The sequence below is a fragment of the Pempheris klunzingeri genome, chromosome 3 (genome assembly GCF_042242105.1).
Source record: "Pempheris klunzingeri isolate RE-2024b chromosome 3, fPemKlu1.hap1, whole genome shotgun sequence".
Lineage (NCBI taxonomy): Eukaryota > Metazoa > Chordata > Actinopteri > Acropomatiformes > Pempheridae > Pempheris > Pempheris klunzingeri.
In genome coordinates this window covers 18,099,350-18,126,902 of record NC_092014.1, presented here as the reverse complement: position 1 = coordinate 18,126,902, position 27,553 = coordinate 18,099,350, and the positions used below count along the sequence as shown (strand labels likewise).

At 39.6% G+C, this 27,553-nt stretch overlaps 2 protein-coding genes and 1 long non-coding RNA gene across 3 annotated transcripts; 2 read left to right on the top strand and 1 right to left on the bottom strand.

The window, feature by feature from the left end:
• Positions 1 to 182: 182 nt before the first annotated feature.
• LOC139199377 (uncharacterized) lies at positions 183 to 10,454 on the bottom strand. The gene is made up of 12 exons (XM_070828439.1): positions 10,301 to 10,454; positions 9,783 to 9,884; positions 9,404 to 9,694; positions 8,973 to 9,145; positions 8,782 to 8,882; positions 7,889 to 8,027; positions 4,611 to 4,743; positions 3,611 to 3,700; positions 3,069 to 3,161; positions 1,646 to 1,788; positions 1,407 to 1,507; positions 183 to 780 (listed from the first exon to the last, which is right to left on the bottom strand). Exons 1-12 carry the CDS (start codon positions 10,452 to 10,454, stop codon positions 636 to 638), a joined length of 1,665 nt encoding a protein of 554 aa, XP_070684540.1. The 3' UTR covers positions 183 to 635.
• A 559-nt stretch (positions 10,455 to 11,013) lies between these two features.
• LOC139199476 (uncharacterized) lies at positions 11,014 to 11,670 on the top strand. The gene is made up of 3 exons (XR_011584129.1): positions 11,014 to 11,226; positions 11,312 to 11,425; positions 11,521 to 11,670. It is a non-coding gene; the product is annotated as an uncharacterized lncRNA (long non-coding RNA).
• Positions 11,671 to 18,105: 6,435 nt separating this feature from the next.
• Positions 18,106 to 27,157, top strand: LOC139225229 (probable ATP-dependent RNA helicase DDX5). The gene is made up of 13 exons (XM_070856197.1): positions 18,106 to 18,279; positions 19,555 to 19,735; positions 19,904 to 20,000; positions 20,149 to 20,282; positions 20,869 to 20,934; positions 22,510 to 22,651; positions 22,810 to 22,970; positions 23,230 to 23,402; positions 23,693 to 23,803; positions 23,922 to 23,983; positions 24,096 to 24,155; positions 25,619 to 25,840; positions 26,339 to 27,157. Exons 1-13 carry the CDS (start codon positions 18,239 to 18,241, stop codon positions 26,794 to 26,796), a joined length of 1,908 nt encoding a protein of 635 aa, XP_070712298.1. The 5' UTR covers positions 18,106 to 18,238; the 3' UTR covers positions 26,797 to 27,157.
• The last annotated feature ends 396 nt before the right edge of the window (positions 27,158 to 27,553 follow it).

Here is a 27,553-nt window from a genome sequence, read left to right as displayed (position 1 = left end):
CCAAATTTGTCCAATTTGATTAGGCCTTTGCAATTTGATATTGTAACAAAGTAGTCCTGTAATGAAAAAGGAGAGAAAGACCCATAATACCTTTCATAAAGTCCCAACACAATCAACATAAAACTGCACACATTGTATAAAGAGAATAATAAATATACAAATTCAATGTTTAATTCTCTGAGTCAAATACAGTTTGATTTATTTTTCCTGCTGGCGAAAGGTCTTATTACGTACAAATGAGACAAACCTGGTCTAAATTGGTGCTTTCATCTGTGATGCTTTCAGCTCAGTCAATGTTGGTTCATTGAACCATAACAGCTTGCCAGGCAGGCAGGCAGCGGTTGAAACAAGCAAAGGTCTGTCCAAAAGGCGGTCAAGACAGGATGAAGACTGAGGATTTTCAGCAACTATTATTAGACTTTATTGTCCCCGGGGGGAAAATTCTTTTTCACCCCTCAACTGTAAGACCTGTTAAAAGCAGTGACCTGAGAGGAATATTTATGTCTATGTGAATACGTTGTCTGTGCAGTAGCTGTTATGTTAGTGCTGTCTTGGCAGTTTTAGCTGAATCTGGTAAATGCAAGTTATTTCAATGTGTTTTATATAATTATCTAAGGGGTTTTTGCACCGAGTTACTAAGTCATGGTCTTCTCGCAGATCCAGAATTTTTGAAGGTCACACGATTCATCATTCCAGCTGTTTCTCAAATTATGGTCCTTTATTTCTGCGCAGTCCTCATCTCTGTCTGAAGCACCATTTGGCTCGTTATAGGTCCAGTAGCTGAAACCACCAAGACAAAATATAAACCTTTAACAAACAGCACACACCAATAAGCATTTGACAGATAGTAGCATGTAAAATGTGTAATAAAAGGTCCAGTCAGGTACCAATATAACTTCACTGATTGGGTCCTACAGTGGTCTGGGGTCTCGTGGCTGTAACTGTTTCATTGTAAAGCAACCTTAATGAGCCACTTCTGAGCTGATGTCTCAATCAGCGGTATGTTGCTTGATGTCTTTCAGCTCACTGGACAGGCTTTACGGCCCTCAGCTTTACTGATTTGCTTTCCTATTTCTCTCATCAGTGTTAGAAGCTCTGTTAAACCCACTGTAACCTAACTGTAACTCACTACAATCCTTAAAGCAAGCTGTCAATTAGCAGAACATGGAGCACATCAATGACTTTGATAGTGTTTTTCTGCTATGTTATTCATATGTTTGCTCATTTTCAAAAACCTCTGCCACTTGTTTGACTAATAAGCTTCAGCAAAGGCACAACAATGCTTTCTCTCCTCTTTTCTCTTCTTACCACAAACTCATCACACACAGGAGGCGTCCCTGGATGAGCAAAGCACAATAAGTGTCTGGCCAAAACAAGCCATGGCAATAGAGAAGTAATGTGTGAACCTTGTGGTCAGTGGAGTCCCATCCACCCATTTCCACGTCCCCTCTTTCTCTCTGTCCGTCAGTCCGATCCACAGGAGCTTCTGGAACCTTCCAGTAAATGTCTTGGTTTTTGAGGCAAACAAACAATAATTACAAATCAAATGCACACACACGCACACACACACACACACACACACACACACACACACACACACACACACACACACACACACACAGATATATAGACAGCCGGCACTTACCTGTTCCTCTTTGCTGTTGATAATCATCAAGTCTGCACTTCTTTTCAGACAGTCATCTCTACTGTTTTGCCAGGTTTCCATAATTGAGGAAATGTAATAGACACTCCCACTGAAATACACCCATCCTTTTCGAGAATACTGATCTATTGGAAAAAAGAAACTTAATATCTGAGAAGTCTAGATATTCAAAAATGGTTGACATAAAATCATGTTGCTTTAGACAACTGTCATCATGACCATTATTATCTCTTCCTGAGAAAGTATGGATCACTTCATTATGAGATATAATCACATATTTACTTGTAGTTATGAGATACATGCATACATAATAACAAGACAAGAGCTGCGTCACTCACTCACTACTCCACATGTAACTAGCACAGTGTATTCTGTATGTTTATTGTATAGTGAGCCGTCAACTGAGATTGTGCACACGTATGACACTGGTGTAGTGTCCCACTGCTGACATTTTCACATCTATAAAATGTGAAGAATATTTTGTAGGTAAGGAAATTACAGTTGTGCAACATGACACCTGGCAATGATAATGCATGATGATAATTATTAAGGATGTTAAATCTGAAATGAATGGCATTTTATTATGTAGGTAGTATTAAATAAGGGAATAAGGAGGGACTTCGGACACACAGCAGATTTTTATGAAACAGGAACAAGATTTAACACATTTCTGGGACCTAAACAGAGTGCAGCGTATGAATGTCTCCACTTAAAGTGAAAAAGTGGTGTGTTGTTACAACCTTGAATTATTACACAGTGAAAAGTGAACTGATATTGGAATGGTATGGTCTGAATTGCCCGGTAACCCGAGTATAGTTATCAGAAACCAGCATATAAGAAGAGACAAGGGGAGTCTAGGAATGGGGGGGTAGGGTTTTTTTTCAGTTTTTTTACTGTAACTGGTTAATTAGATTGATATCGCTGTGGGGCATTGGTAAAAATACATACAGATCTGGTTTTAACTCCTTATTCCTAAACAGATTTGTGCAGCAGATAAATAAAAAGGACTGAACCAAATTCTTACTATTATTAAATCAAATAGAAGTCCTCCATAATATAGCTATAATTTCTCTCTCACACGCTGGATTTGCTCTAAGCTGCACACACAAAATACACAATATCCAAACCCTTAATTTCCCTCTAAAAAAAACACCCAAAAATTGTAAAAGAAAAGGCCAGGTGGAGCAGAAAACTGTGTGGTGCCACTCCAAAGCCTCCAAAGGTCTCCTCACCTGACTGACTGATCTTAAATAGTTCATTTAGCTGAACAGGTGGACTCTGTCCTACTGCAAGCTATTCAGGAAATCCTCTTATTGGTTTAAACAGTACATTTTCATCAGACAATGTGGCCCTTTTGGAGCCAAGCCATTACTGTTGGTGTAACTGCTTTTGCCTTCATACACACCAATTTCAGTCAGCTTTGTCATCAGGCCGTCTCTCTCTTCAGTCAGCTCTTTCCAAATGGTCTCATTGTGTCGCGTCATGCTATCAGAATTGTCTGGCAGAGCATAAAGTCTTACATGACAACCGTGCAAAAAAGCTGAATCTACACATGGGTCAAGCACAGACACACACATTAAACAGGTTTTTTTAGGTTGCCTTTTGAGGGAATGAGATGACTTTCATGTCTACCAGAATCCCAGCACACCCACAAAGAAAAAGACAATTCAATTGAAAACACTTTAATTTCCATTAAGTATTAGTTAGGACGCAAACTATTCTCCCATACAGTTGGCTGAGGGCACAAACATTGAGGTATTGTTGTATGATTAACAATGATGTGAGGTGCGTACCAATAAATATATATTTAGGAAAACACAAATTTGATCATTACACCCACGCTTGCAACTGTAGGTATTCAATTGGTGGTCCTATAGTAATCGGATGGATATGTCAAGCCAAGGAAACCTTGCAGTGAAAAATAAAACACACATTAAAACAACTCACAGAGAGCCAGGCGCAGGGAAATATTTAGAGCAGCTTGTAGGATACACAGGAGTCCGAAGCTCACCACAACCAGTCTGTAGAGTTTTCTCCCTGGGTGCAGAGATCACAAAGACACACACACAAGCACACAGTGTAACTACCATGGTGCTTAATGATAATAATCATGTTAGTTTGAGCAAAGACATCGCTGCGTTAGCCAATAAATATGTTTCTGTAGTTTAGGGGTAAAGGAGAAGCCTGTATAATTGAAGAATTGCAGCAGGTTGGAAATCATTTTATGACGTCCATTTTTACTGTTTTTGGTGCTGTCTTTGACAATGTGTGAATAGAGGAGAATAGAATAGCAAATTACAATTCTGTGTTTTCGTTTTTACTTCTTCTATCTGTAAAATTTGTAAAGTGCATAATTTTTAATTGATTAAATAAATGTAGTCATCATAGAGCAGCATTTATGCGCATTGTAGTCTTTCTTGTCATTTATGGATGGCTCAGACGTGTGTTTAGTTTTAATAATTCATACATTCATTACATACTGTGCTTTTTTCAAGTATTTCAAGTAGTGGCATTATTGTACATGTGCTAACATACCCACAAAAATGTAATACAACTTTTGGGAATGTGGGACTGAAGGTCGTTGAAGGTACAGTCAGGCTGAATCAGGCATTGTCATTTGCCACCTTTGTTTGATTTAAGATTTAATAGTCTAAAAGGCAAAAATTGTCACCATGTTACAAAAAAGAACTGAGAAATATCTTTACATTAGAAAAAATGATATATCTTTAATATATATTTTTCATGATCCATATTTTTAAATGCCTTCCTGACACAGTGAGATGATGCTTTTTGGATGTTTTTTTTGTCATTTGGGTTATAGCCTTGCACTTGGAATTATATACAGCAAAGTTTTACATTCTATTCAACTAGGAAAATCAACAACATTACATGTTGCTCCAATATCTACAACTGACCATTGAAATTTTTGTTGGACTGTAGGACTTACCAGGCACTGCAGCAGTCATTTCACTGGAGCTCTTAATGGCAACACTCCTGGCAGAAACATCAGCGAGGTCTTCATAATGGTTCTCCATAATGATTGATTGGCTGAAGGTTGATCTTTGTGGACAAAACTCCCTCTTCTCTTATACATAAACACAAAGTTTTTCTTCCTTATTTTCAGTAACTTATCTATTGCTCAATCTCACACATCATAAGAATACCAATTTCTTCACACTCACTTCCTCTTATTTTCTTCTCTTTATGTATTATATTTATATTTTATCTAATTAGTTGGACAACAACAACTTTAAACAAATTGGTAGCAGTGCTCTGCAGCCCTCAGTATATTGAACTCAACACCCTCCATCAATAATAATCTGGCCCACCACTCCAGTCTTTACAACGCAGTTTTTTTCTCTAGCATTACTATTGCTGAGATGATGACTCTAACATACCTAAACAACACTACACTACAAAACCTCGGATCACGTCCAATTCCACATTTTCAAAGATCTCAAAGCACTCACAGCATATGTGCATTGGAACTACAGTAGTTGCTAACGACAGGGAAAGATCTTGGTGGCAGATAAAATATGGATAACTCGTGCTTAGGAGTAGACAACAAAAACACACAAAAAGTATCACATCTCCTCACAGTATATTCACTTTGTAACAGACTGTAAAACCAAAAACCAAAAAACCAAACAGAAGGCGAAGAGGAAGTGTCAGATAGATACTTATCAAGGATGTGAAAACATGAAGTGATGTGATATTTCAGTACGGTGTACCAGAGTACAGTGTAAACTTCTTCATTTGAAGGGCCAAATCATCCAAATGATCAAACACCTAAGTTTTCACTTGCCTCTAGCAATACAGAGTTGAACTTTGCTTGTGGTGCTTACAACTTGGAAAATAATCTGGAAAAAACTCAGGATTCACAGAATAATAATAAAAAATTATGGTAATGCCATCCAGGGTCAATGAAGTGCATCTCAGAGCAAATGACTGGACATTAAGATGATGTTTAAAGATATGCTTGTAGAGATGTGCTCCCATTAGACCTGCCCACAGAGGACACCATATCATTTATTAGAAATTGTGTGAAATACACAAAAGTTAATGCTACTGCAGATGTTCAACATGTACGTGTAAATGTATGAGTGTAGACAGTATCGTTACTCAGTCGATTTTAAGTTCATACAATAATTTGTTGTCTCTCCAAGTGCGTAAAAGGATTTTCACCCAATTAAATGTGAGTTATAGTATGTCCTTATAAGATTTAACACAAATTTATGTTGGTGGCTGTGCTTTACTGGCGAGGTTCAGAGGAAGTGTGGGACACTTCTCACACTTTTCTCACAGTTTGACAAACTTAATTTGAAGAAGTTAAGCACTGTTTTCTAAAAATGTATGACTTCTGTTGTACAGCACGGATTCTTTTTTAGATGTGTTTCTAACTTACTGAGTGACTGAAGGGTTGAGAGTTTGGCACAGGAATATTACAAACTGTGAGCACTCTGTCAATAGAAAGGTGGACAACAAAAGTCAAACCTGCTGCAAAAAGATTTCCTTCAAGGCGTAAACAGAAGAACATGTTAGATTAGGTGACAGAGATCAGCAGTCTGTTTGATTTGTGCGAGTTTAGCATTGTGTACACATACTGTAGCTTATATTTGGTATTGAAAATGAATGAGATTTGGTTACTTATGTTGCCTACAATGAAAAAGTGAGGAAAATAGAGAGCACATGTCTATCATTTATGTTTACTGACTAAATTTGTAGAAATGATAATACTTTCACAAGACCTGTTATTTCAGGATCTCCTTGGCTAAACAACTGCAAATACCAAGTTAAATCAATTAAATTAATTAATTGATTGATTAATGAATAATTAATAAAAATATCTTTTAGCATGAGTAGAAAACCATAAAATCAAAGTGACGTTTTCTTTCCTGCTTAAGGTTAAAACGCAGCTTATATTATAGCAAAAGAGCTTATATTGTCACTGTAGATAGAGGAGGGGAACAAATGACTGTGGCTCAGAGGTATAATGGTTCATCTTTCAATTGGAAAGTCAACGGTTTGATCCTTGGTTGTTTTAAGTTAGCGTGCAAGTTGTTAACTCCTTAAACACAAGGTCCTGATCGGGCTTTGTTTGTCCTGGATTCCCAGGTTGATAATGAATCAATGTGTGCCACAAATGTTCATCTTTAAAATTCTTTCTCAAAAAATGAGACAATCTTGGTCAAAATTGGTGCAGTCTGTGTTACTTTCAGCCCAGTCAGTGTTGGCAGCAAGAGCCAGCAAACCAATCCAAAAAGGCATTGGCAGGAGGGCCGTGGTTAAAAGAGTAAGCAAAGATTTGTCCAAAAGGCAATCAAGTCAGGTTAAATGCTTTATTTTGATAAAAGGATAGATGTTTGATGAATTTCAGTTCCCTCAGCTTCTAATCTGGATCTGAATTTGGGAAACTGAATAAAATGCAACAACTAGATGTGGAAATACTCAAAACAGTAATAGTGAACAACAGCAGTAAAAGAAGAGCACCTACAGTATATCAATTGTACCACATTTTACATATGAATGGCAAAAAAGCAGATGTGTCCCCAGCAAATTTCAGTAAAATACGCATACACGACTCTGGACTCATACTATATGACCTACTAGCTAAATTTCCTTGAAAAGACCTTATTTCATTTCCTAGTAGATCACTGGACCCTAAATCTTATCAAACATGGACACATTTCTCTCCCTTATAAGATATTTGCAGCTGCTTCATGTACACTAATTATCATGCAGTTTCATGCAGAGCTCTCCAGTCTGTACCACACACACTTTCGACAAAGACGCACCTATCCACACGTCTCCCCACAAAACACTGAAACACCCCCCGACTACATTCAGCCCTAAATGTTCCATGTCAGTATGTTTTGAAAACACATCAGCTGGATATGTACATACAGGTATGCTAATGAGACACTTTCCCCATACATTAGCTTGCTTAGCATTATGTTACTGCTGTCTTGGCAATACACATTTTCACAGCAGAGATTGTGACTAGTCAAAGCAGGACAAGAACAGGGGTAAATTATAACATTAATGATGGATCCATTTCCAGTAAGACGTGTTAGTGAGTGAGCGTGTACAATATCAGAGCCCTGGAGCCGGCTCATCTAAATGGAATTCAGCCATGTCAAAATGTCTGCTGAGAAAAAGGTCTATTTTAGCTGAAACTGGTTTATCCAACATTGAGAATTTCTGTGTCTTTTATGGGTTTTGAGCCAAAGTCTTTTCACAGATCCAGGACCTTCGACGGTCACATGATTCATCATTCCAGTTGTTTTCCTGATGAAACAGTTTTATTTCTGCGCAGTCTTCATCTCTGTATTGAATACCATTTGGTTCATGAGGGGCCCAGTAGCTGAAACAAAAAAAACAAATGGACTCTTTTTTAAAGAGCAAACCAAGAAGCTCGTCCTTACAAAACAATGTTTTATTGACAGTGATGCAGGTTGATATACTCATCCATATTTGAGCTCTAAGGTCTGGTCAGGTGTGTAATGTCACTGAGAAAAGCCTTTTATATTTTAGGATTTAACCCCTAAAAATGCATCATCACATTTTCAATGTTCAGAGAGGGTTGGTGGGTTAATAGTACAAAAATTAACACAACATTAACATCTTTTTGTTAGACTATCATAATTACGGTACCAACAATGACAAATGTCTTCATATCAACATGATTAAATGCAGGAAATATCATTCACCTTCGTTTTTACAATGTTTACAGGAAATCAATGTGCTGTTGGGTTGTCAGTGGTGCTAATAAATGTCAGTGTGTTCATTGTTTTTGGAATTAGCAACAATGCAAAGCTAAAAGAAAAAGATAAGAGAAATCCCTCAGTAAAGCCATTTCTTTGAGGTTTAACATGAGGATGCTATGTCTTCCTCACATAGACACTGCACGCAGCATCCACCAGATGTTGCTGGCTGACAGTTAAATATAATTGTCAAAAAGTAATGAGATATTAAGGAGTCTTAATCACTACTGTGGGTCAAACTTCAAAAATGTTAAACCTCCCATAATGCAGCTGAATAGAGTGAGAGACCACAACTGGAAAGCAGCTGTCTACATTGATCTATATGGCAAGAGATAAGTTGTGTATTGTGTGAACCTTGTGGTGAGCGGAGTCCCATCCACCCATTTCCACGTCCCCTCTCTCTGTCTGTCAGTCAGTCCGATCCACAGGAGCTTCTGGAAACTTCTTGTGAATTCCTTGTTGACACAGAGACATGGTCATCAACATAATATGAACAGCTTTGTGCTGTCCTCCATTTCTGTGACACTGTAGTCACTCACACACACACACACACACACACAGACCTCGACACAAACCTGTTCTTCTTTGCTGTTGATGATCACCAGGTCTGTGCCCCTCTGCAGACAGTCAGCTCTACTTTCTTGCCAGGACTTCTCCAGATGAGAAATGTAGTAGAGACTACCTCTGAAGTACATCCACCCTTGTCGGTTATTCAGAACTGTTTTAACTAAAAAAAAAAAAAGTATATATCAGTTATATCAGACCTTTTGGCATTGACAAAGATCCACTCTGAGCTTTCATGTAATCTACTGTATAAACATTCATAACTGCCCAACATCAAGTACAGAGACACTTAACTCTGAGGTTATCTTAGGTTGCCAATCTGAACAGAATATTTAGGGACTGGGAGGGACTGAGAGACTGAACCTTGTTGAATTTAAACATAGCTTTGAGTGAATATGTCAGACGTAATTACCTTGAAGCTCTCTCTGAAGATCATCACGTGTTTTTTGGAGCTGGTCTCTTTCTCTACTCAGGTAGTTGTAACTGGTCTGTAGCTGGTCTCTGTCTTTAGTCAGGTTGTTGTAACTGGTCTGTAACTGGTCTCTGTCTTTAGTCAGGTTGTTGTAACTGATCTGTAGCTGGTCTCTGTCTTTAGTCAGGTTGTTGTAACTGATCTGTAGCTGGTCTCTGTCTTTAGTCAGGTTGTTGTAACTGGTGTGTAACTGGACCATCTCTGTTTTCCAGTCAGAGTTGCCTTTGGTGTCTGTTTGGCACATAAAGAACAACAAACACTGTTAACCAGCATCATCGTCTGCTCAGTGCTTCATCAGCATGTTAACAAAGTAACTCACGCAGGAAAACCAGAGTTATGAGTCCAGTCAGGAGGAGGAGACAGAGCAGAGCCAGAAACACTGCAGCAGCTCTGCAGGAACTCTTCTTTACTTCTCCAGCACCTGAAGGCAGGAGTCAGTATTTGTCATGTGTGTTTTCCTCAATGTGAAATCAAATGAAATTTCAGTTTGGTTAATGACCAAATTCCTGCAAAACTAACAACAGTCACACCAGCCTCAGCTTTATTTTGTGTTTAATGCTAACTAAAATGTTAGCACGCGAACACATTAAACTAAGATGGTGAAGGAATGGTGATATGATACCATGATACTGTGGCAGCTGTTAACTTGTTGTATTCAGCATATTTGCACTATAGCATTTAGCGTAAAGAAGGTGTATTTAATAACTTTGAACGGGCTCACTTAATCACATTAATGTGTCTGATATTAATCTTTGTTCTTGAAAATATTTGCTTCTTCTGAATTTGTGCATTACAGTTATGTGTACACGTTAATACCTGTTTGCATGTGTTTCTTACCTGAGCGTGCAGGGCCAGTCCTGCTGTGCTCCAGAGTGTGGATCTCGTCTTCATTCGCATAAATATTTTCTGAACTTTTTATCTCCCTTGTCCATTTACTGCGATCACCTGATGGTCCCTCTGCATTAATGTACATATCCAACAGTTGATCCATGATGTTCAGCTCTACTACAGGTCCTCAATGTCTTGCGAGTGTGCTTCTTTTCAATTCTGAACGAAGCTCAAACGAAGTAACACCGTAACAGTTTAACAGATGGAGGCTGCCTGTTCACACATTCTGTACTTGACAGGAAACTGAAAGCTGGTGAGATGAATTATTTTAGGTGACCACATTTACCACCACCTGTTCGGCTGGTGTTTGTGATGGTGTTTCCCATTTGGGGTATGTCGCAAAATCTCTCAGATAGATAGATAGATAGATAGATAGATAGATAGATGATAGCTGAGCATTGTCGTCTGACCACATGTACTGTCTGTTTTCGCAGTACTGCGCAAATTATCTTTAGGTGTTTTTTCTGATTTACTATAGGACAGGACAAAAGAAATCTACAGGCCTCTAGTTACAGATAAGAGTATGTGACTTCCTCTATTTTTTTCCCTTTATTAAAACTAATGTGGTGGCCTCTCATGACTTCCCTGTTCTCTGATGCTATGGTAATATAAAGGCTACAGTACCGTGGAACTGATCCAAACAGAACAGAGTACCTCTAAGGTGAATTAGGTGAAGTGAGAAAACAGTATGTGCGAGGATCTCCATGTCAAGGCAGGCGTCACCAAAAAAGTCAGATTTCAGACTGATAAGGAGGAGGACAGGGATGCAGACGTTTGCGATAGCAGAAATGGGGTGACGATTTATGACAACTACTGGGCTGAGGAGACTACGCGGCCGAACTCACAGGACAACACTACTGAGGATCAACAGCAAAGTATTAATTTGTCTGTTTGCCTGTCTCATATGTCCTACATGCATGGGATTCTGTATTTAAGATTGCTTATTTTTTGTGCTCACAGCCACTCCAGTCAGTGTTAGTTCAGGAAAGAGGAATCTCCTCAGAGTTGCTGTACTGTTTCTGGGGCTGCTCTGTCTTCTCCTCCTCGCTGTAGTCCTTGTGCTGGTGGTCCTTTGTAAGTTTTCCAAATTCATCAAGCCAGTGCTTATGATACATCACCCCTGTATGTGATGTGAGTGATCTTCACGTGTTGTACCTGTGTTATGGCAGTGATTCAAGACAAATGCTAGAGGAACACGGAGAGAAATCGACTGTGGCTGGACAATGCCAACCTGGCCAACGAGAAAGACACACTACAGATAAGTTACAGTGAAATGAAAAGCCTCAGTCTGGACCTGACTGAGAAGACAAGTCAGTCAAAAGTCAGTCACCAACAACAACCTCACCAGAGAGAGAGAGGAATGACAAAAACAGAAAAATTTTTCTTTTGAAGGAACATTTTTAACATTACATTTGTTTTTTTGCCAAGAATCAGATGAAACAGGGGGAAGTAGCTAGAAAGACTGTGTGTGCAGTAAAGTAAAGCTAAACCTCACAATGTGTAAAATCAGGACGGTGTGTAACAGACCATTTCTTCACTAGAAGCAGCTGCCAGACAACTGGTAGAGACTTTGTACAGATCCAAGATAGCTATCTAACCCTTTTTCCTGCCTCTAAGCTAAGCTAAGCTAACCATTGGCTGGCAGTAGCTTCATATTTACAGTAGGTACAGACCTGAGAGTGGCATGAATCCTCTCATCTAAATTTCAGAGTTAAACATTTCCCAAAATGTCTTACTATTCCCTCAATTATGTTTTCTTTTTGAGCCCGTGTTTGGACATTGTAAGGTGAATTTGAGCTAATTCAGACACAGCCATTATTAAATCTATTATTTGCACCTGTGATTCTCCTATTGTACATGTCAAAGGTCTGTAAAGAAAAAAGGAGAAATAACTGTATTTAGTAGCTGCCTGAATTTCTCTTTCATAACTAGTAATTTATCAGCTCATTTGAACGGCAAACCTGGATTAGTCTGACTGATGAAGAGAATGAAGGTACATGGAAATGGGTAAATGGAACAGAAGTTATCAATACGTTAGACATTTTCCTTTTTTTTTAAATGTATTGTCACTGTACTCCATTCAAAATATACGCCAGAACACGGAGTCAGACAAGTCGACTTAATTGATTGATCAATTTACAATAATGCACACAGCTCCTACAGTCTTAAGACCTTTTCTACAGGCTTGAATTAAACGATTAAAGAACATAGATGATGAAGAGATGAGCTCAGCTCTGCTTTATGTATCATCAATAAATAACTGATGTGTGTGCGAGTTCTGCCTATAACTATGGTGAGCACCCATGATGTGACTCCTATATGATCCACCTGAGGTTGTTTATATTCAGTGTTCTGTTAAAATCACTACTACTGAGACATCGTGATGACCTGCTATGGAAATACAACAGTCAACAGTATTGATTTCTAATATTTCATTAATGGTGTGAAGTTCTGGCTGTTTTTGTTCATCTGTGGTCACTGAAAAAGATGGCAGCCGAATAATGGTGGACTATATGGAAAAGAAGACTGTGCTGGGATTTTAAATGACTGGGCAGATTTCAGACGGCTTTCTATATTACACTGTATCTCAGTAAAATGAAATTATCATGGTGCACTCTTGGACTGACATCTCATCTGTTTTGCTGTCACACAAAGTGAACAGAGATGCACTGCTTCGCCTCCGAGGGTAAAGGAGGGGATGTATTGCTATATTATTTATCCCATGTATAGATAAACTTCTGAGCTCAAATGCCTCAGTAATATTATTAATAATCTGTTGTGTTTAAAATGTGCTAACAAAAAAGCAAACCACTAAATAAATACACATAGGACCTTAATAATTGTGTGATTGATTTTTTTGAGTGACTGAGTGATTTCATACATATCGTAATACTACCACTATCCAGACTGACCAATGATATTTCAATAAAGACACAGCAGAACTACTTTATCAACTGTGTGTTGGTGCATTTTCAGATACAATAAACACAAAGTTACCAAACACCTCATCAGTGAACAAAGTTAGAGTTATCAGTCATCAGATCTCTGTCCAGGATGAATGGCAGTGTAATCCCATTCACTTGTAATGAATAATTGTTCTACCATGAGGAAATGTGAACAGTGGAGACATTACAGACCACAGTGCAGATCGCAGTAACACCAGCCATCGGACACACCTAATCCCAGTGCTCTGTATGATGCTGAGGCTCTGTGTCACACCTGTGGTGGGCGGCTCAACTGGTTTAGCTGCAGTTCAGCTGAGCCGGTGCTTTAAACCCCTGCAACTTCCAGCTCTGACTAAGCTAGTCAGTGGCAGAGCAACAGCCTCCCTTTAATATCCACAGTTAATAAAGGATCTGCATGTCCTCAAAGGTGTTTTCTGTTACTTTGGCTGAGTAGTCCTCTAGTCAGGTGTAAGTTGGGTGCGGCTCTCCTGGGACATATGTGATGTAACCAGACCCTATGTAGTAATATAAATGATAATGTTGGAGTTGTATCGCCCTGACAGGCATAACAAAACCAAGAGAAGGGAGAGGGAGGTGTTCCTTATATTGCTACTTTCACTTATGTTGCTAGGTGTCTAGCAACATAAGTGAAAACACCATTGTGGGTGTGTAGAGCCGTTAATGTTGGAGGACTATCTGAAAGGAAATATATTACAATACATACGATCACCACATATGATGAATATGTGAATACTTTCATTTAATGTAAACTCTAGACCTACATCTTTTTTTTAAAATTAATATTCAACATGGAAAGACATCATGCCTGGCCATCATAGGGTTCATTTTCTCTGTTTTGATTCACTTACTGCATGTTGGCTTTTCAGTTAACAAATACATTCTACAAGACGCCTAACTCTAAACTAGCAAGCCTTGAACAAAATCACAGGTTACTGGCCATAAATCAGTTGCCAAAAATCATAGATGCTCAGGTGAATTTAGCAGGAACAAGCAGCAACCAGCATGACTTCCTGTTTTTTTCTGCTCTTCCCCTTTCATATGCCGTCATCAGTGTGGATGTCCAGCCTCTTCCAGAAAAAAGACACAACTATTGTATCTATTGTATCTGTAACTATTGTATTGAAATCAAACTTGCAAGACGAGTGAAAGCATTTGTGAAGTTGGGTCATTAATGTATGACAGCGATGTGAGAAATAATGTCGGAGAACCTGTATGCTGAGCCTGCCGTGATCAAGAGGGAGGACAGTATAGTGGACATCTATGTGAGTGCAGAAAGCCTGAGAGTGTTTGACAACCCCTGGGTGGAGGACACGCCACCAAATAGACCTGCAGGCCCTCAGCACCCAGGTATGAACACGAGTAACAAGCATCTTCATTTTCTATGTTCGGATTTCAGTTTATGTTAAGATTTCTGTGCGGTTAGTTGTTAGTTATGGGACCTCTTCCCTCTGGTATTTTATGATTGGCAGTTTACAATAGTAATATAGACATGAGTGTAGTATTTTACAATATCCTAAAAGATCTGTGTCTGTGATGATTATTTGTTTGTTAAGTGTCTGTGGTCAGTGAAAACTCAGGGAGGACGAATCATATCCGAAGTGATTCAGTGTTTCTAGGTGCTGTGTGTCTTCTCCTCCTGGCTGGGATCATTTGCCTCGGGGTCCAAAGTAAGTTTTTCCTAATTTTGTCTCGTGTTAGAAATGCCTCAGTTCGCATGTTGTTGATTAAATGACGATTGTAATGATATGTTAACACGTGGGAATGTCAATTTTTGTTGTTCGTCTTGTTACAATAGTGAAAAAAGACAAAGCCAACTGGAGAAATCAGATATTAGAAGATACCCACAATCTAAGGAAAATATGTGACCAGTTAAAAGCCAATAACACTGAGCTCAGCAGAGAAAGAGATGATGTGTGGGAGAAACTTTGCGGTGAGTAAAATGTATCATATTATATTGTTGTGTTTAGTAGATTTGAGTAGTTTGATTTCAGAATACATTATTTATCTCATTATAAGTAATCTGTAATGTGTCGGCTAAAGGCCACATTGTGACGTGTGGTGTCCCTGAGATGGAAAGCAGAGAGCAACTATTCAGATACAAAAATGAGCAAAACAGAAATCACAACATTTCAGACAACAAAACGACACTATTCAAACTGTTTGTGTCATTCTTAATCCTGATCAACTTAATCCATGTCTATGTTAGTCGAAGTAGGAAGTAGGCTGAGGTGCACTCATAGTCCCTGACTGTACGCCCTTTACAGGTGGTCACACTGCTAACGTGTAGTTCCACCTCGGGGAACGGGGATTTATTATACTAGACTAAACCTCCCTGTGTGAAACTAAACAATCTGTTCCAGATGTTTCTGTCCAAAACAAAGCACAGATCTGGCCCTTCCACCACAGCCACACACCTGAACTGTATCACAATGCTGCTCAGGCAAAATGCTGACAACATGCTAACTTCAGGTGTCTGTATTCTGAGCACTGAACATGTGATTCGAGTTTTATCAGTTTGGGCCTTTTAAGAGTAAATAGTTTAGGACACTTATGTGAAAAGTAAGCCAAAGCAATCATTAAAAAAAAAAACAGTAGATAATAGCAGTGCTAATTAATAGAGTAAAACTGCTTTGTGTTGGGGCTCATTCAAATGCCTCTCCCTTTGAATCACAGGAAAGAAGCCTAATAAAGGTAAAAGCCTGGACTGGTCTGAATATCCCTGATAAAGAAAGGAAATGGGGATGGGTGGATGGGACGCTGCTGACCAGTACGTGTTGGTATTGTTGTACTAGAACATTTTGTAGTGATTTCTTTTACCAGGTTGTATCATGTCAGAGCGGGCATACTGGATGAAGAGTAAGGAGAGTTTTAATAGCAGTGAACACATATGCTGTGTCCTGTGCAATGCTAAAACGTCTGTAAAAGATTAAAATAGGCAACTCTTAAGTGTGCTATGTTAAGCTAAATGCTTCTAAAGTAACTATTAATAAAATTTTCATTAGTCTTTAACAGTGATTCAACTTATCTTTACATTTTCTGTTCTAAATGCCTGCTATTGTAGGCACATTAGATGGTGTATTATTCATTGCAGGTTTAGTATCAAATTCTTTTAATCATGGTGTTTTTGTAGTTTTACACAAGAGGACAAGATTAATGACAGGGGTTATAACAAGGTTATAATAATCTCATATGTTGCCATTCCTTAACATAGGTTTGCATGTTCTAAATGAAGAAAATTTGAAAACCTTGTTTTGTAATGTTCATTGTGTGAAATTATTATTTTTTTTTGTCCCTGCAGGTACCAGTATGTCACATATCTTTTACATAAACCAAATGAAGACTGTGACAGAAAAGATGACGATGGATATTGGTGGGATTTGTTAAAATGTTGTGTGCCACAATAATTTATTGCATACAGCCAGTTTACACATTCTCTTACTGCTGTAACTAACTGCATTAGTGCAGTTCTCTTTCAAATAAATGTTTACAGTATATATTGTTACACTGGAGACTTTGTTACTGCCTGATTGTCTCTCCGCCTGCCAAAGTATAGATTACATATATCCTGAATTTCCTTTATTTCAATAAATCATTTCTATCTATCCATCTATCTATCCATCCATCTATCCATCTATCTATCTATATCAGTATTTTTAGGGTCAGTCAGATTCCTCCTCTCAAGTACAATTGGGTCAGTAATGACTTGGTATCACTAACGTTAAGGTGGCATTCAAAGTCACGCCATTAAAAAGGTCACCTCACTCTCAAACCTAACCCAGCATCACTGCAACAGCAATAAGTGTGTTGAGGAAGATTGTGTTACAAGGGTAAAACCCAACAACAACAAAAAAGCTTCAGTGACAAGAGTGAATTGTAGGCCCCAGCTTTTGGCAGGATGTGTTCTAGCAGTAACCACAAAAAAGAGAAAAAAAAGTCAGTGTTCAGCTGATGCTCCATCCGCCATGATTTTTGGTAATATTTGATGTACATACAATAATGAATTATAACAAGTTTTAAGACTCGTGGCAACACAAATATGGCTCATTTAAACAGATTATGTTTCTGTTGAGCCACCTGCAGACAGAATACCACATCATTTTGATTGGAATATGGCTCCTAAATTACTATGGCATATTAAATATAAAAAGAGAAAAGAGAACACTTTTTCCAGTCTTATTCATAAGACCATTTTTTACTTAGCTCTGGCCTAATCCTCCACTAAATCTGACTCAAATCTGTTTAGTAGTGTCTGAGATAATTTGGTAACTAAGAAGTGAATAGATTGAGAAAATGAAATATAACAAAAGAGCCACTTGAAAGAACAATGGGATAAGATTTAGCACCCTTTTCTGGCTAATTGTATGTGACTTCAAGAAATAATTATGGAATAAAACTATTACTAAAAACAACTGAGCTCTCTCTATCACATAGCCTGTTATAGTCAGGATTTATACGGAACCCTGATTTTCCTTTGGTTTATTTTTGTCTCACTCTTGACCTGTTCATGTTTTTTATCCATTATTCCTTTTCACAAAATGTACATTTTATCAGTTGCATCAGTTGCAGTTGTCTGATACTCCCATGACAATAAATTTACACTGATATGTTAATAAATACATCAAGGTAATAAATAAATATTGCCAAGACACTTCACTCGTGGTCACCACACCTTCGTCCACGACTGAATACCCGTGTGTGGAAATAAAATAGGACCAGGGGGTGCCGCTGTCTGACGCGCATTGATACGCTGTTATCCGCCTGGGCTGACGTCACATCCGTCCCTCCAGACAGACGGTTGTCTGCCGGCATTTTCTTTTTGTTTTCACTGTCCCGACTCTATCTCTTAGATTGATCTGTTGTTTTTGAGCGGCCAAAGGGATTTAGACGAGTTTGTTTTTTTGCCTCGGTACTCTGCTACACCATGCCTGGATTTTCAGACAGAGATCGCGGCAGAGATAGAGGGTAAGCCAAGTGTCGACTGTGGGTTTCTCGACGTTAGCCGAGATGAACAGTTTAGCATACGGCTGCTAGCGGCGGAGCTGTCATGGCTGTGGGCTCAACACAATTCAGCTGTCGTCTAGTTTATGTCGCTACTCGTTGTTATTCAGCTACACCGGTGAATTGAATCATTACTAAGAAGAGATTCTATGCATTGAAGCGACCCTGCTTTGCCGTATTTGTGATTTTCTCCGCTTCCCTGCCGATTAGAGGTAAAATGGCAGCTAACAGCGGCTCCGTGTCAGCGGCGGCGGCGGCGGTGGCGGCTTACTTGTTAGCCGTCTATGTGACGCAGTGGTGTCTCCTCTGGCGGAGACACTTCCGACACGAAGATTTGTGTCGCACAGACCCAATTTTTCTTAACGACCCGTTTTCTAGCAAGAGTAAAACCTGGAGTGTCTCGTATTGGTGGTGAAGCTGAGCCCCATAACGCTCCCGCAGGTCACGTCAGTCAGGTGATCTGACAGGTTAACTTTCACTATGTAACTTCACTGGTGAGTGTCTAACAGTGTGTGGCAACATCTAAGACTGTGAGATGTAGATTTGTTACTGTCGAAGCAGAATATGGGTTGGCTGCATTAACTAACAATTTGTAGCAAACTACCAGCAATGACAGATGTTATGGAAAAACGCCTGAGATGCCGAGTGTCTGTAATAAAGCTCAATTCAGATCCAAGTTTGGTCTCTTAGATCTAAATTGTTTCCCTTTTTGAAGACTGTGTCCTCTTTCACAATTGTTTATAAAACAGTTTGCAAATTTAAAGCCTTCTCATCCACTTGTGATTTCTTTATCTGGTGTTGGAAAGCAGGGAAGAGAGGAATTAAATCCAGAAAAGTTTGTAAGCATCAAAGTGGGACTCCAGTGATTTTAGCATTGCATGTCCTTAAAGTTTGGTGACTGATGAAAGAAAGAAAAGTCAAAATCAATGCACAGTGGCTGAAATACTCTGACATTAAATCCCGAGTATAAATCAAGCAACAACAACACTGAACTCTATGGTTCCTCTCATGTAATAGCATGTTTTCATCTGTCAAACCACTCTGATGATGTCAATACAAATCATCAGGGTATTTGATTTTTATTTTAAAAACTTGACTTAAACTAAACTGTTTTCACAGGCAGAGTTGTACTAATTTAACTAGTTAGTTGATTTTGTGTGATAAAGTAGAGGAGTATCCCATTAATAAGTGCCATCTCTGGGTACGCTTTATGCTACGTGTCCCTCTCTTTTACATAAGGTATGGTGGAGGACCCCCTCGTTTTGGTGGTGGTGGAGGAGGCAATAGGGGCGGACCTCCTCCAGGAAAGTTTGGCAACCCTGGTGAGAGGCTGCGAAAGAAGCATTGGAACCTCGATGAGCTCCCAAAGTTTCAAAAGAACTTCTACCAGGAGCATCCAGATGCCACGCGCAGACCACTTGTAGGTGGATCGTAATTGGATTGAATTGAAATAATGAGGCAAACTAGAATGTCTGGTACCTAAACAAACATTGCAAGTCACACAATCCTTTTAACGTATCCTGCTGTTTCATTGTGGCTCGTATATAGGCGTGTTGACAGACTTTTTTTTATTTCCTCTTCATTCCAGCAAGAGGTTGAACAATACCGAAGAAGCAAAGAAGTTACAGTCAAAGGCAGAGATTGCCCCAAACCAATTGTAAAATTCCATGAAGCTGCATTTCCAAGTGAGTATGAACTCATGCTCCACCACACAAATAATCTTAAATGGTCTTTTGCCTCTTTGCTGAAATATGTAAAATATTTCAGCATAATGTGTTATTATCAGAAGCTTTGCTGTTCAATAATTTAGCTTGCATATCCCATTTTTTTCAGGCTACGTAATGGATGTTATTGGCAAACAGAACTGGACTGAACCGACTCCGATTCAGTCTCAGGGGTGGCCAGTTGCCCTGAGTGGAAAAGACATGGTTGGCATCGCTCAAACTGGGTCTGGGAAAACCCTTGCAGTAAGTGAAGTATTTTTGTATGGTTTTTGAGACCTTTTCTACGCAGCACCTGTATGAGATAAATCTGTTGACACCTTTACTTCCCAGGGTCCTTAAGATGTAACACTTATTCCCGGATGTGATCTTGAGATCTAAAGTCTGTAGCGTATTTTGGACCTTCATATACATTGTTGGCAACCTTAAATAAGGAAAGGAACTGGTTTGATACTGTAGATGTGGGAGCACGGCAATTGTGGCAGTGTGGTGTTCTCAGAAATGGGTTGGACAATTTATCCTGTATTGTTTGAGCTACTCTGATCTATTGTACCAATTTAGTTACAGGACTCTGCCAGAAGTAATCTTTTGTGCCTCTCAGTTGGCAGAGTTTTTTTTTTTTTTTTTCATTACACTGTTGCCCAGAATTAATTGGCCCTTAGTTCAACAGAATAATGTGAATATAAAAATAGCCATTTAAAAATAAAATGTTATCACCTGATGATGCTGAGGGAGCTACTGACTGCTAGTGCACACAAGCGAGTATGACCGTGTGCACTATGAATTAAAATGTATGTTTAGAGCTCAGTCCTGTTTTATTTTTATTTTTTAGTACCTTCTGCCTGCAATTGTGCACATCCAACATCAGCCATTCTTGGAGCATGGAGATGGGCCCATTGTAAGTACACTTGAAATGATTTTGTTCTACCGTGTGATCCTGTTGTCTTGAGGATGATTTTGAGTCCAATTTTTGAAGAACAGGAAATTACTTTTAAGCTATCACATTAATGTAACTGAAAGCCCAGACAATGGCCATTCTTCTTGTCATACTGATTGATGTATCGCTCTGTGTGTGACTAAATATTTGGCTCTTGGCTGAATTTCAGTATGGTGTGTCATGCAAACAAGAAACCAGTTAACTGGTTATCTTTTTGTTTGTTTTAAGTAAAGTTTGTATTTGTTTTGTGTTTCACCTGGTTCCTTTTTAAGGAGGAGGCAGATAAATTGTTTATAATCGCAGCTTGGCATATCGTGGCACGAGTAAAGCATGCTCTACTGAGACAGTTAAAATGGTTATGGTTATTTGTGGCCCTGGTCTGCTGGGATCATTCTGTCTTGATTGTGGTGAAGTTACCTGGCCCCATCTAGAGATTGTAGTTAGATATTGTAACTGTCCAATGCAGGAGCATCTAAAAAAATAGAATATCATGGAGAGGTTAAACATTTTTTGTCACTTATTTCATAAAGTGAAAACTGTATATTGTAGACTAAAATGTTTCAAGCATTTTTGGTTTTAATTTTGATAATTATGGCCTACAACACAAAAGAATCTCGAAATATTGGAATATTTCATGTCAAGTTTGAGTAAATCACCATTTATGCAGTATAAATACCATGAATCTCGCCAGGTTCAGTACACACGACCATTATCATGGGGAAGACTGTTCACAGAGTGCTGTATCAAAGCATATTCATGGAAAGTTGACTGGAAGGGCAAAGTGTGGTAGAAAAAGGTGTGCAAAAAAAACAGGGATTGAAAGTCTTCAAAGTCGATTGAAGAACTAGGAAAAGCTTCACAAGGAGTGGACTAAGGCTGGAGTCGGTGCATCAAGATCCACCACACACACACATGTATGTCCAGGAAATGGGCTACAAAAGTCGCATTCCTAGTGTCAAGCCACTCCTGAAGCTGAAGTAATGTCAGAAGCGTCTTACGTAGGCTAAGGAAAACAAGAACTGGACCATTGCTCAGTGGTCCACAGTCCAGCATTTAATTTGGAAATCAAGGTCCCAGAGTCTGGAGTAAGAGTGGAGAGGCACAGACTCCAAGTTGCTTTAAGTCCAGTCAGCAATGATTTTGAGTGCTGTGTCATTTGCTGGTGTTGGTCCACTGTGTTTCATCAAGTCCAAAGTCAACGCAGCCGTTTTAGAGCACTTCATGCTTCCGTCTGCTCACGAGCTTTATGGAGATGCTGATTTCCTTTTCCAGCAGGACTTGGCACCTGAAACGGGTTTGCAGAATGGAAAATGCTTGAAATATTTAATCTTATGCATAATAAATCTAAAATATATTAAAGTTTCACTGTTCAAATGAAATAATGAGGAAAAAATTAAATTGATGATATGAGATATGATATGATATTCTAATTTTTTTTTTAGATGTACCTGCATGTGTGTGTCCTATTTATTTGATCTGCAGGATACAGTACACAAATAAATAGGATTTTTAAAAATTGCTTCCATCTTTCCTTAGTGCTTGGTGCTGGCACCAACCCGTGAGCTGGCTCAGCAGGTGCAACAAGTGGCTGCTGAATACGGCAGGGCCTCCCGTCTCAAGAGCACCTGCATCTACGGTGGTGCACCTAAAGGACCTCAAATCAGGGACCTTGAGAGGGGTATGCTTATTTTGTAACTCTCACCATGTAAATATTAGTCAATTCATTTGATTCCTCTTTGCTATTAGGAAGTTGTATATCATCAAGGTTTGACTAGTTTGAAGTTTAAATATGCAATAACATTGTTTTTCTGTGTTTTTTTGTTGTCTTTTTCTAAGGCGTTGAGATTTGCATCGCTACACCAGGTCGTCTCATTGACTTTCTGGAGTGTGGTAAGACTAATTTGCGTCGATGCACCTATCTGGTGCTGGATGAAGCCGACCGCATGCTGGACATGGGATTTGAACCTCAGATCCGCAAGATAGTGGAACAAATTCGGGTGAGTTAGTAGTTTTTTTTCACTTTGCAGACAATTGACTTGTTATTGAGACGACCTCAGAGTAAACTGTCTCACCACAGACATTGCCATTACCCACACGCCACACGCTTTGACTCTGGCAAGATACACAACTGGTTCAGAGAAAGGAATTGAATATGGTAGTGTTAATAGACACCCGACTGGTGCATTCCTAAAGTTTTGAGTTCAGTAAATGTGAATGTTGCATTTACGTTGAAGTCCTCCGTTTTGTCTTTACCAGCCAGACCGCCAGACCCTGATGTGGAGTGCCACCTGGCCTAAGGAAGTCCGCCAGCTGGCTGAGGACTTCCTGAAGGACTACGTCCAGATCAACATTGGAGCACTGCAGCTCAGTGCCAACCACAACATCCTGCAGATAGTTGATGTTTGCAGTGACATGGAGAAGGAAGACAAGTGAGTAGATTATTTCTGCCTCTTTATTAGCGCCAGTCAGTCAGCTGATGTGATGGAGACCATACAGCTAACAGTTAAAGGAAAAATTGATTATTAAATATTAATAAGTCTATTACTGTTGTTGTGTCAGCTTCACTTAGTATTTCAATTTAAAATCTATAAATCTATATGTAACAGTACTTTAAATCAGTAGGGCACTTTTGTCAGCCGGTAAAAACATAATGTGTCTTGCAGCGACAGACTTCATTTACTAAGTTTTGCTCCAACCTACTTTTTGTCTCTCCTGTCAGACTGATCCGTTTGCTGGAGGAGATAATGAGTGAAAAGGAGAACAAAACCATAATTTTTGTGGAGACCAAAAGGCGTTGTGATGAGCTCACCAGGAGGATGAGAAGAGATGGGTAAAGATCTCCTTTTTTATCTCCTCAAATGAGGAGAGAGAACAGGCCAAGCCAAATGATGGCTGTTGCTCCGACTTGTTGTTGCATTAGTGTTTAATGCTCAGTCTTTCTGTCACAGGTGGCCAGCAATGGGAATTCATGGAGACAAGAGCCAGCAGGAGAGGGATTGGGTCCTTAATGGTGAGATTTAATAAAACAAATGACATGTTACAGTTGAAAAAAATAAATGTTTTAAGACTCGTTCTCACAGGCCGCTCCGTCACTGACTGAAACACTGTCCCTCTCCCTTCAGAGTTCAGATACGGTAAAGCACCAATCCTGATCGCTACAGATGTGGCTTCCCGTGGTTTAGGTCAGTATTTCATTGAGTATCACCACTTTCTTATCAGTGTTACACTTATTTTAAAGAAAGTGGTTTTGCTTTCTTTAACTTTTCTATGCATTTTCTGAGTTTTTCTCACCTGAAGGTGGAGTCTTTGTGGCAGGCGCTAGGCATGACAGTCCCAGGCCTCGAGAGGGAGAAGGATGACATATTGGAAGTGCTCAACTGGCTTGCCACCCAGTGGGCATAGAGAGGTGAAAGCTCTTGTGTGCCAGTGATCTTCAAAAGGCTGCGTGGCTAAGCCTTTGTCTCTGATATGTTGTTGAAATACACGCACATCTGTTCTCTGTCCATGGATTTCACCTGACAAATGCCATCCAGCTGTTTCCAACTCAAACGTAAAAAAAAAAAAAAAGGATTTGCTTGATGTTGTGACTTTTGCCTTGCATGCTGTTGTGTTAGAGAGCGCTGTATTGCAAGTCACTTGTTTGAGATTTGGAACAATTGTTACCTTTCGGAGCATTTATCACATAGCATGGGTGCTTGTGAGCCTGTCTAAGCTTTCAGTTGTTTTCTTTTCCCGTCAAAGTGCTGGATTTCTTGAAATGGAGAGAGCAGTTTGAAATCTTTTATTTGTCTCTGAAAAATTGATGAGACCTGGCACATGTGTTTAGGGGGTAGTGGGAACATCTAGTGAGAGGAGAAAGAGAGTGAGACAGCTCAAACCAAAGTTCCTCCCTCGCCTGCGTTTTATAGTCATGTCGAGACCTGCCAACGAGAGACATTTTCTCAAGTGAACACTGGCTTCTTGGAAGATCTTGCCTTGATGAGACTGATGAAGGGGGCAGGGGAATTGTTCTGTGCTCGGTGAGGGGTCCCTCAGGGTTCAATGCTTGGGCCTTTTTCATTTTTTTTTGAAGGGGCCCCTGTTCAAATTAGTACTTGGTCTATTTTCTCTTGGCAAGACGTGCAGTGCGGCCTTTAATGTCAAGCTTCTTTTGAGAGTGTACTGGGAAAACGGGCCTGCAAAAATGTACCACTGAATGGTCCTATATTGGCACACGAGGAGGCCCCAGTGCATATCGTGGCCCAACTGCGTAGAAGCTCCTGGATGTCACTTGACAATTTGTGCGGGATTTCGCTGCATTGGGAAAGGACTAGTGAATGCATACTCCTTTATGGTAAGACTTAAATCCATTTTTTTTTTTTCTCCCTTGGTTAACATAAAGGGAGAGTGAATGTCTTTTGGATCATTTTGATTATGGTAAGCAATTGGAGTGTGCATCGTTTCTCTCTTCCCACAGTAGTATTCCCATGGAGTAGATGTTTACACAATCTTATGTTGTTTTAACACATTTCCTCCACAGCCTAATGACCTTTCTCTTCCCCAGCCGTCACAGCTGCTAACTTTTCCCTTTGATCTGGCTGTTGTGGTGTGCAAAATCCTGTGTGGCCTCCATGTTTTGTTTTGCCACACTGCAACACTTTCACAGATGTGGAGGATGTGAAATTTGTCATCAATTATGACTACCCTAACTCCTCCGAGGATTATATCCACCGCATTGGACGCACAGCCCGAAGTCAAAAAACGGGCACAGCCTACACTTTCTTCACCCCTAACAACATGAAACAGGCCAGTGACCTGATCTCTGTGCTCCGTGAGGCCAACCAGGCCATTAACCCCAAGCTGATCCAGATGGCAGAGGACAGAGGAGGTAACATCTGAAACTTGTTTACAATAATACACATTTTAGTAGATATGTGAATTCATTCTTTGGCTCGACTTTATGAACAAGTCCCTTGCTAATTGTATTTGTCAGTTTATTTATGTCACTGATTATATGTCTCCTACTTATCCCTTATATCCTGGATGGTTTGGGTGTAATTATACAATCTTTGACTTGTCATTGTCTTATGAAACTGATGAGTATGGTTATTGGGAGATTCATTGTAAGAAACAGCTTTTATGCCAGCCATTAATCATGGCTTCTGTGCCAAAACAAGTTTTTGAAGTCAAGCCATAAGTACATTTATGTGACAGCCACTGGTGTGTGAAAGACAAAAGGCCAACAGTGTTGCATGATCCGGGCTGAAAAGGGCTTTATTTATGTTATTGGTGACTCTTAGTACCACTGCCTTGTTGTCGTAGATCTGATGTATTAATAGTCTGCTCTCTTCTACTTTTGTCCCTCTCTTGTCTTCGTCTCATCCAGGTCGTGGAAGGGGGGGAAGAGGTGGCTACAAGGATGACCGTCGGGATAGGTATTCTGGGGGTGGGAGGAGCAGCTTTGGCGGTAATAGCTACAGGGACAGGGACAATGATAGAGGGTTTGGCAATGGGCCAAAGAGTGCCTTTGGTGGCAATAAGGCCCAAAATGGTGGCAGCTATGGAGGCAACAGTGGTAACTCTAGTGGTAGCTATGGAGGAAGCAATTATAGCAACAGCAATGGACAGGGTAATTTTGGTGCTCCAGCAAACCAGGTGGGTGCCTTTGGCAACCAAAGCTTCCAGGGCCCCCCTCAGTTTGGGGCCATGCAGAGGGCCGCTCAGAATGGCATGAACCACCCGCCGTTCCCATTCAACTCTCAGCCACCACCTCCACAGGCCCAACAGCCGCCACCCCCACCACCAATGGTGCCCTACCCCATGCCACCACCCTTCCCACAGTAGATATAATATACGCACAATATATGGAACCAACATGATTTTTGTTTAGTCTTGAGGTCTTACAGTATGATTATGATTATTATTATGATGATTATCCTTTGTACTGTTTAACTTTTGTTTTGCTTACAGCAGGGTTGGAATTATTCAGTAAACCCAGAGCATTAATTGGAGTCATAGACACGTCTCCTATAGTGCAACTTTGATTGCTGCACTTTTCCTTGACTGTTTTTTGTTACATTCCTCAGTAATTTATTTTTACTAGGTAATGCAGTGTTTTCAGTTTGTGGTATGTTTAAAGTGATGTTATGAAGATCATATAAAAAGGGTGCGTGTGGCCCTTTTAAATAAAAACAAGAAAATGGGACCGTGTTGCGTTTTTTGTGTGGGAAGAATTATTAGAACTTGAATTGTTTTGTTGTGTATCGTCAAGCTTCTTAACAACACGTGTATGAACTTTACAATATCAGGAATGCGTGATTGATAAGCCATTGATAAGCCATAGGCTAAGCCATCGGAAGGAATGAAAGACGCCACAGTTTGCATAGATGTATCACAAAACTACATTATCCAGACCTTAAAGCAATCCACATATAATTAGGCATCATGGATGTTTGCAACCCCTGATGTCCTTTCCCCACATTTTTGGAGCCACACTGTAGTTAATGTCACTTTTGCTCAGGGCTGCAGTTACCATTACAAACACTGAGCTCATGGCTTCTTTATTTTATTCTGCTCATTTGGGGTTTTTACTAACCTTTAT

Bases quoted from the DNA above. Each gene is read 5' to 3' on its own strand.
- LOC139199377 (XM_070828439.1), bottom strand. From the start codon at position 10,454: ATGGATCAACTGTTGGATATGTACATTAATGCAGAGGGACCATCAGGT. The intron at 9,885-10,300 runs GTAAGAAACACA...TCCTGCCTTCAG, and splicing joins GACTGGCCCTGCACGCTCAG to GTGCTGGAGAAGTAAAGAAG. The intron at 9,695-9,782 runs GTGAGTTACTTT...TGTGCCAAACAG, and splicing joins CATAACTCTGGTTTTCCTGC to ACACCAAAGGCAACTCTGAC.
- LOC139225229 (XM_070856197.1), top strand. From the start codon at position 18,239: ATGCCTGGATTTTCAGACAGAGATCGCGGCAGAGATAGAGG. The intron at 23,984-24,095 runs GTGAGATTTAAT...CTCTCCCTTCAG, and splicing joins GAGGGATTGGGTCCTTAATG to AGTTCAGATACGGTAAAGCA. The intron at 24,156-25,618 runs GTCAGTATTTCA...ACACTTTCACAG, and splicing joins TGTGGCTTCCCGTGGTTTAG to ATGTGGAGGATGTGAAATTT.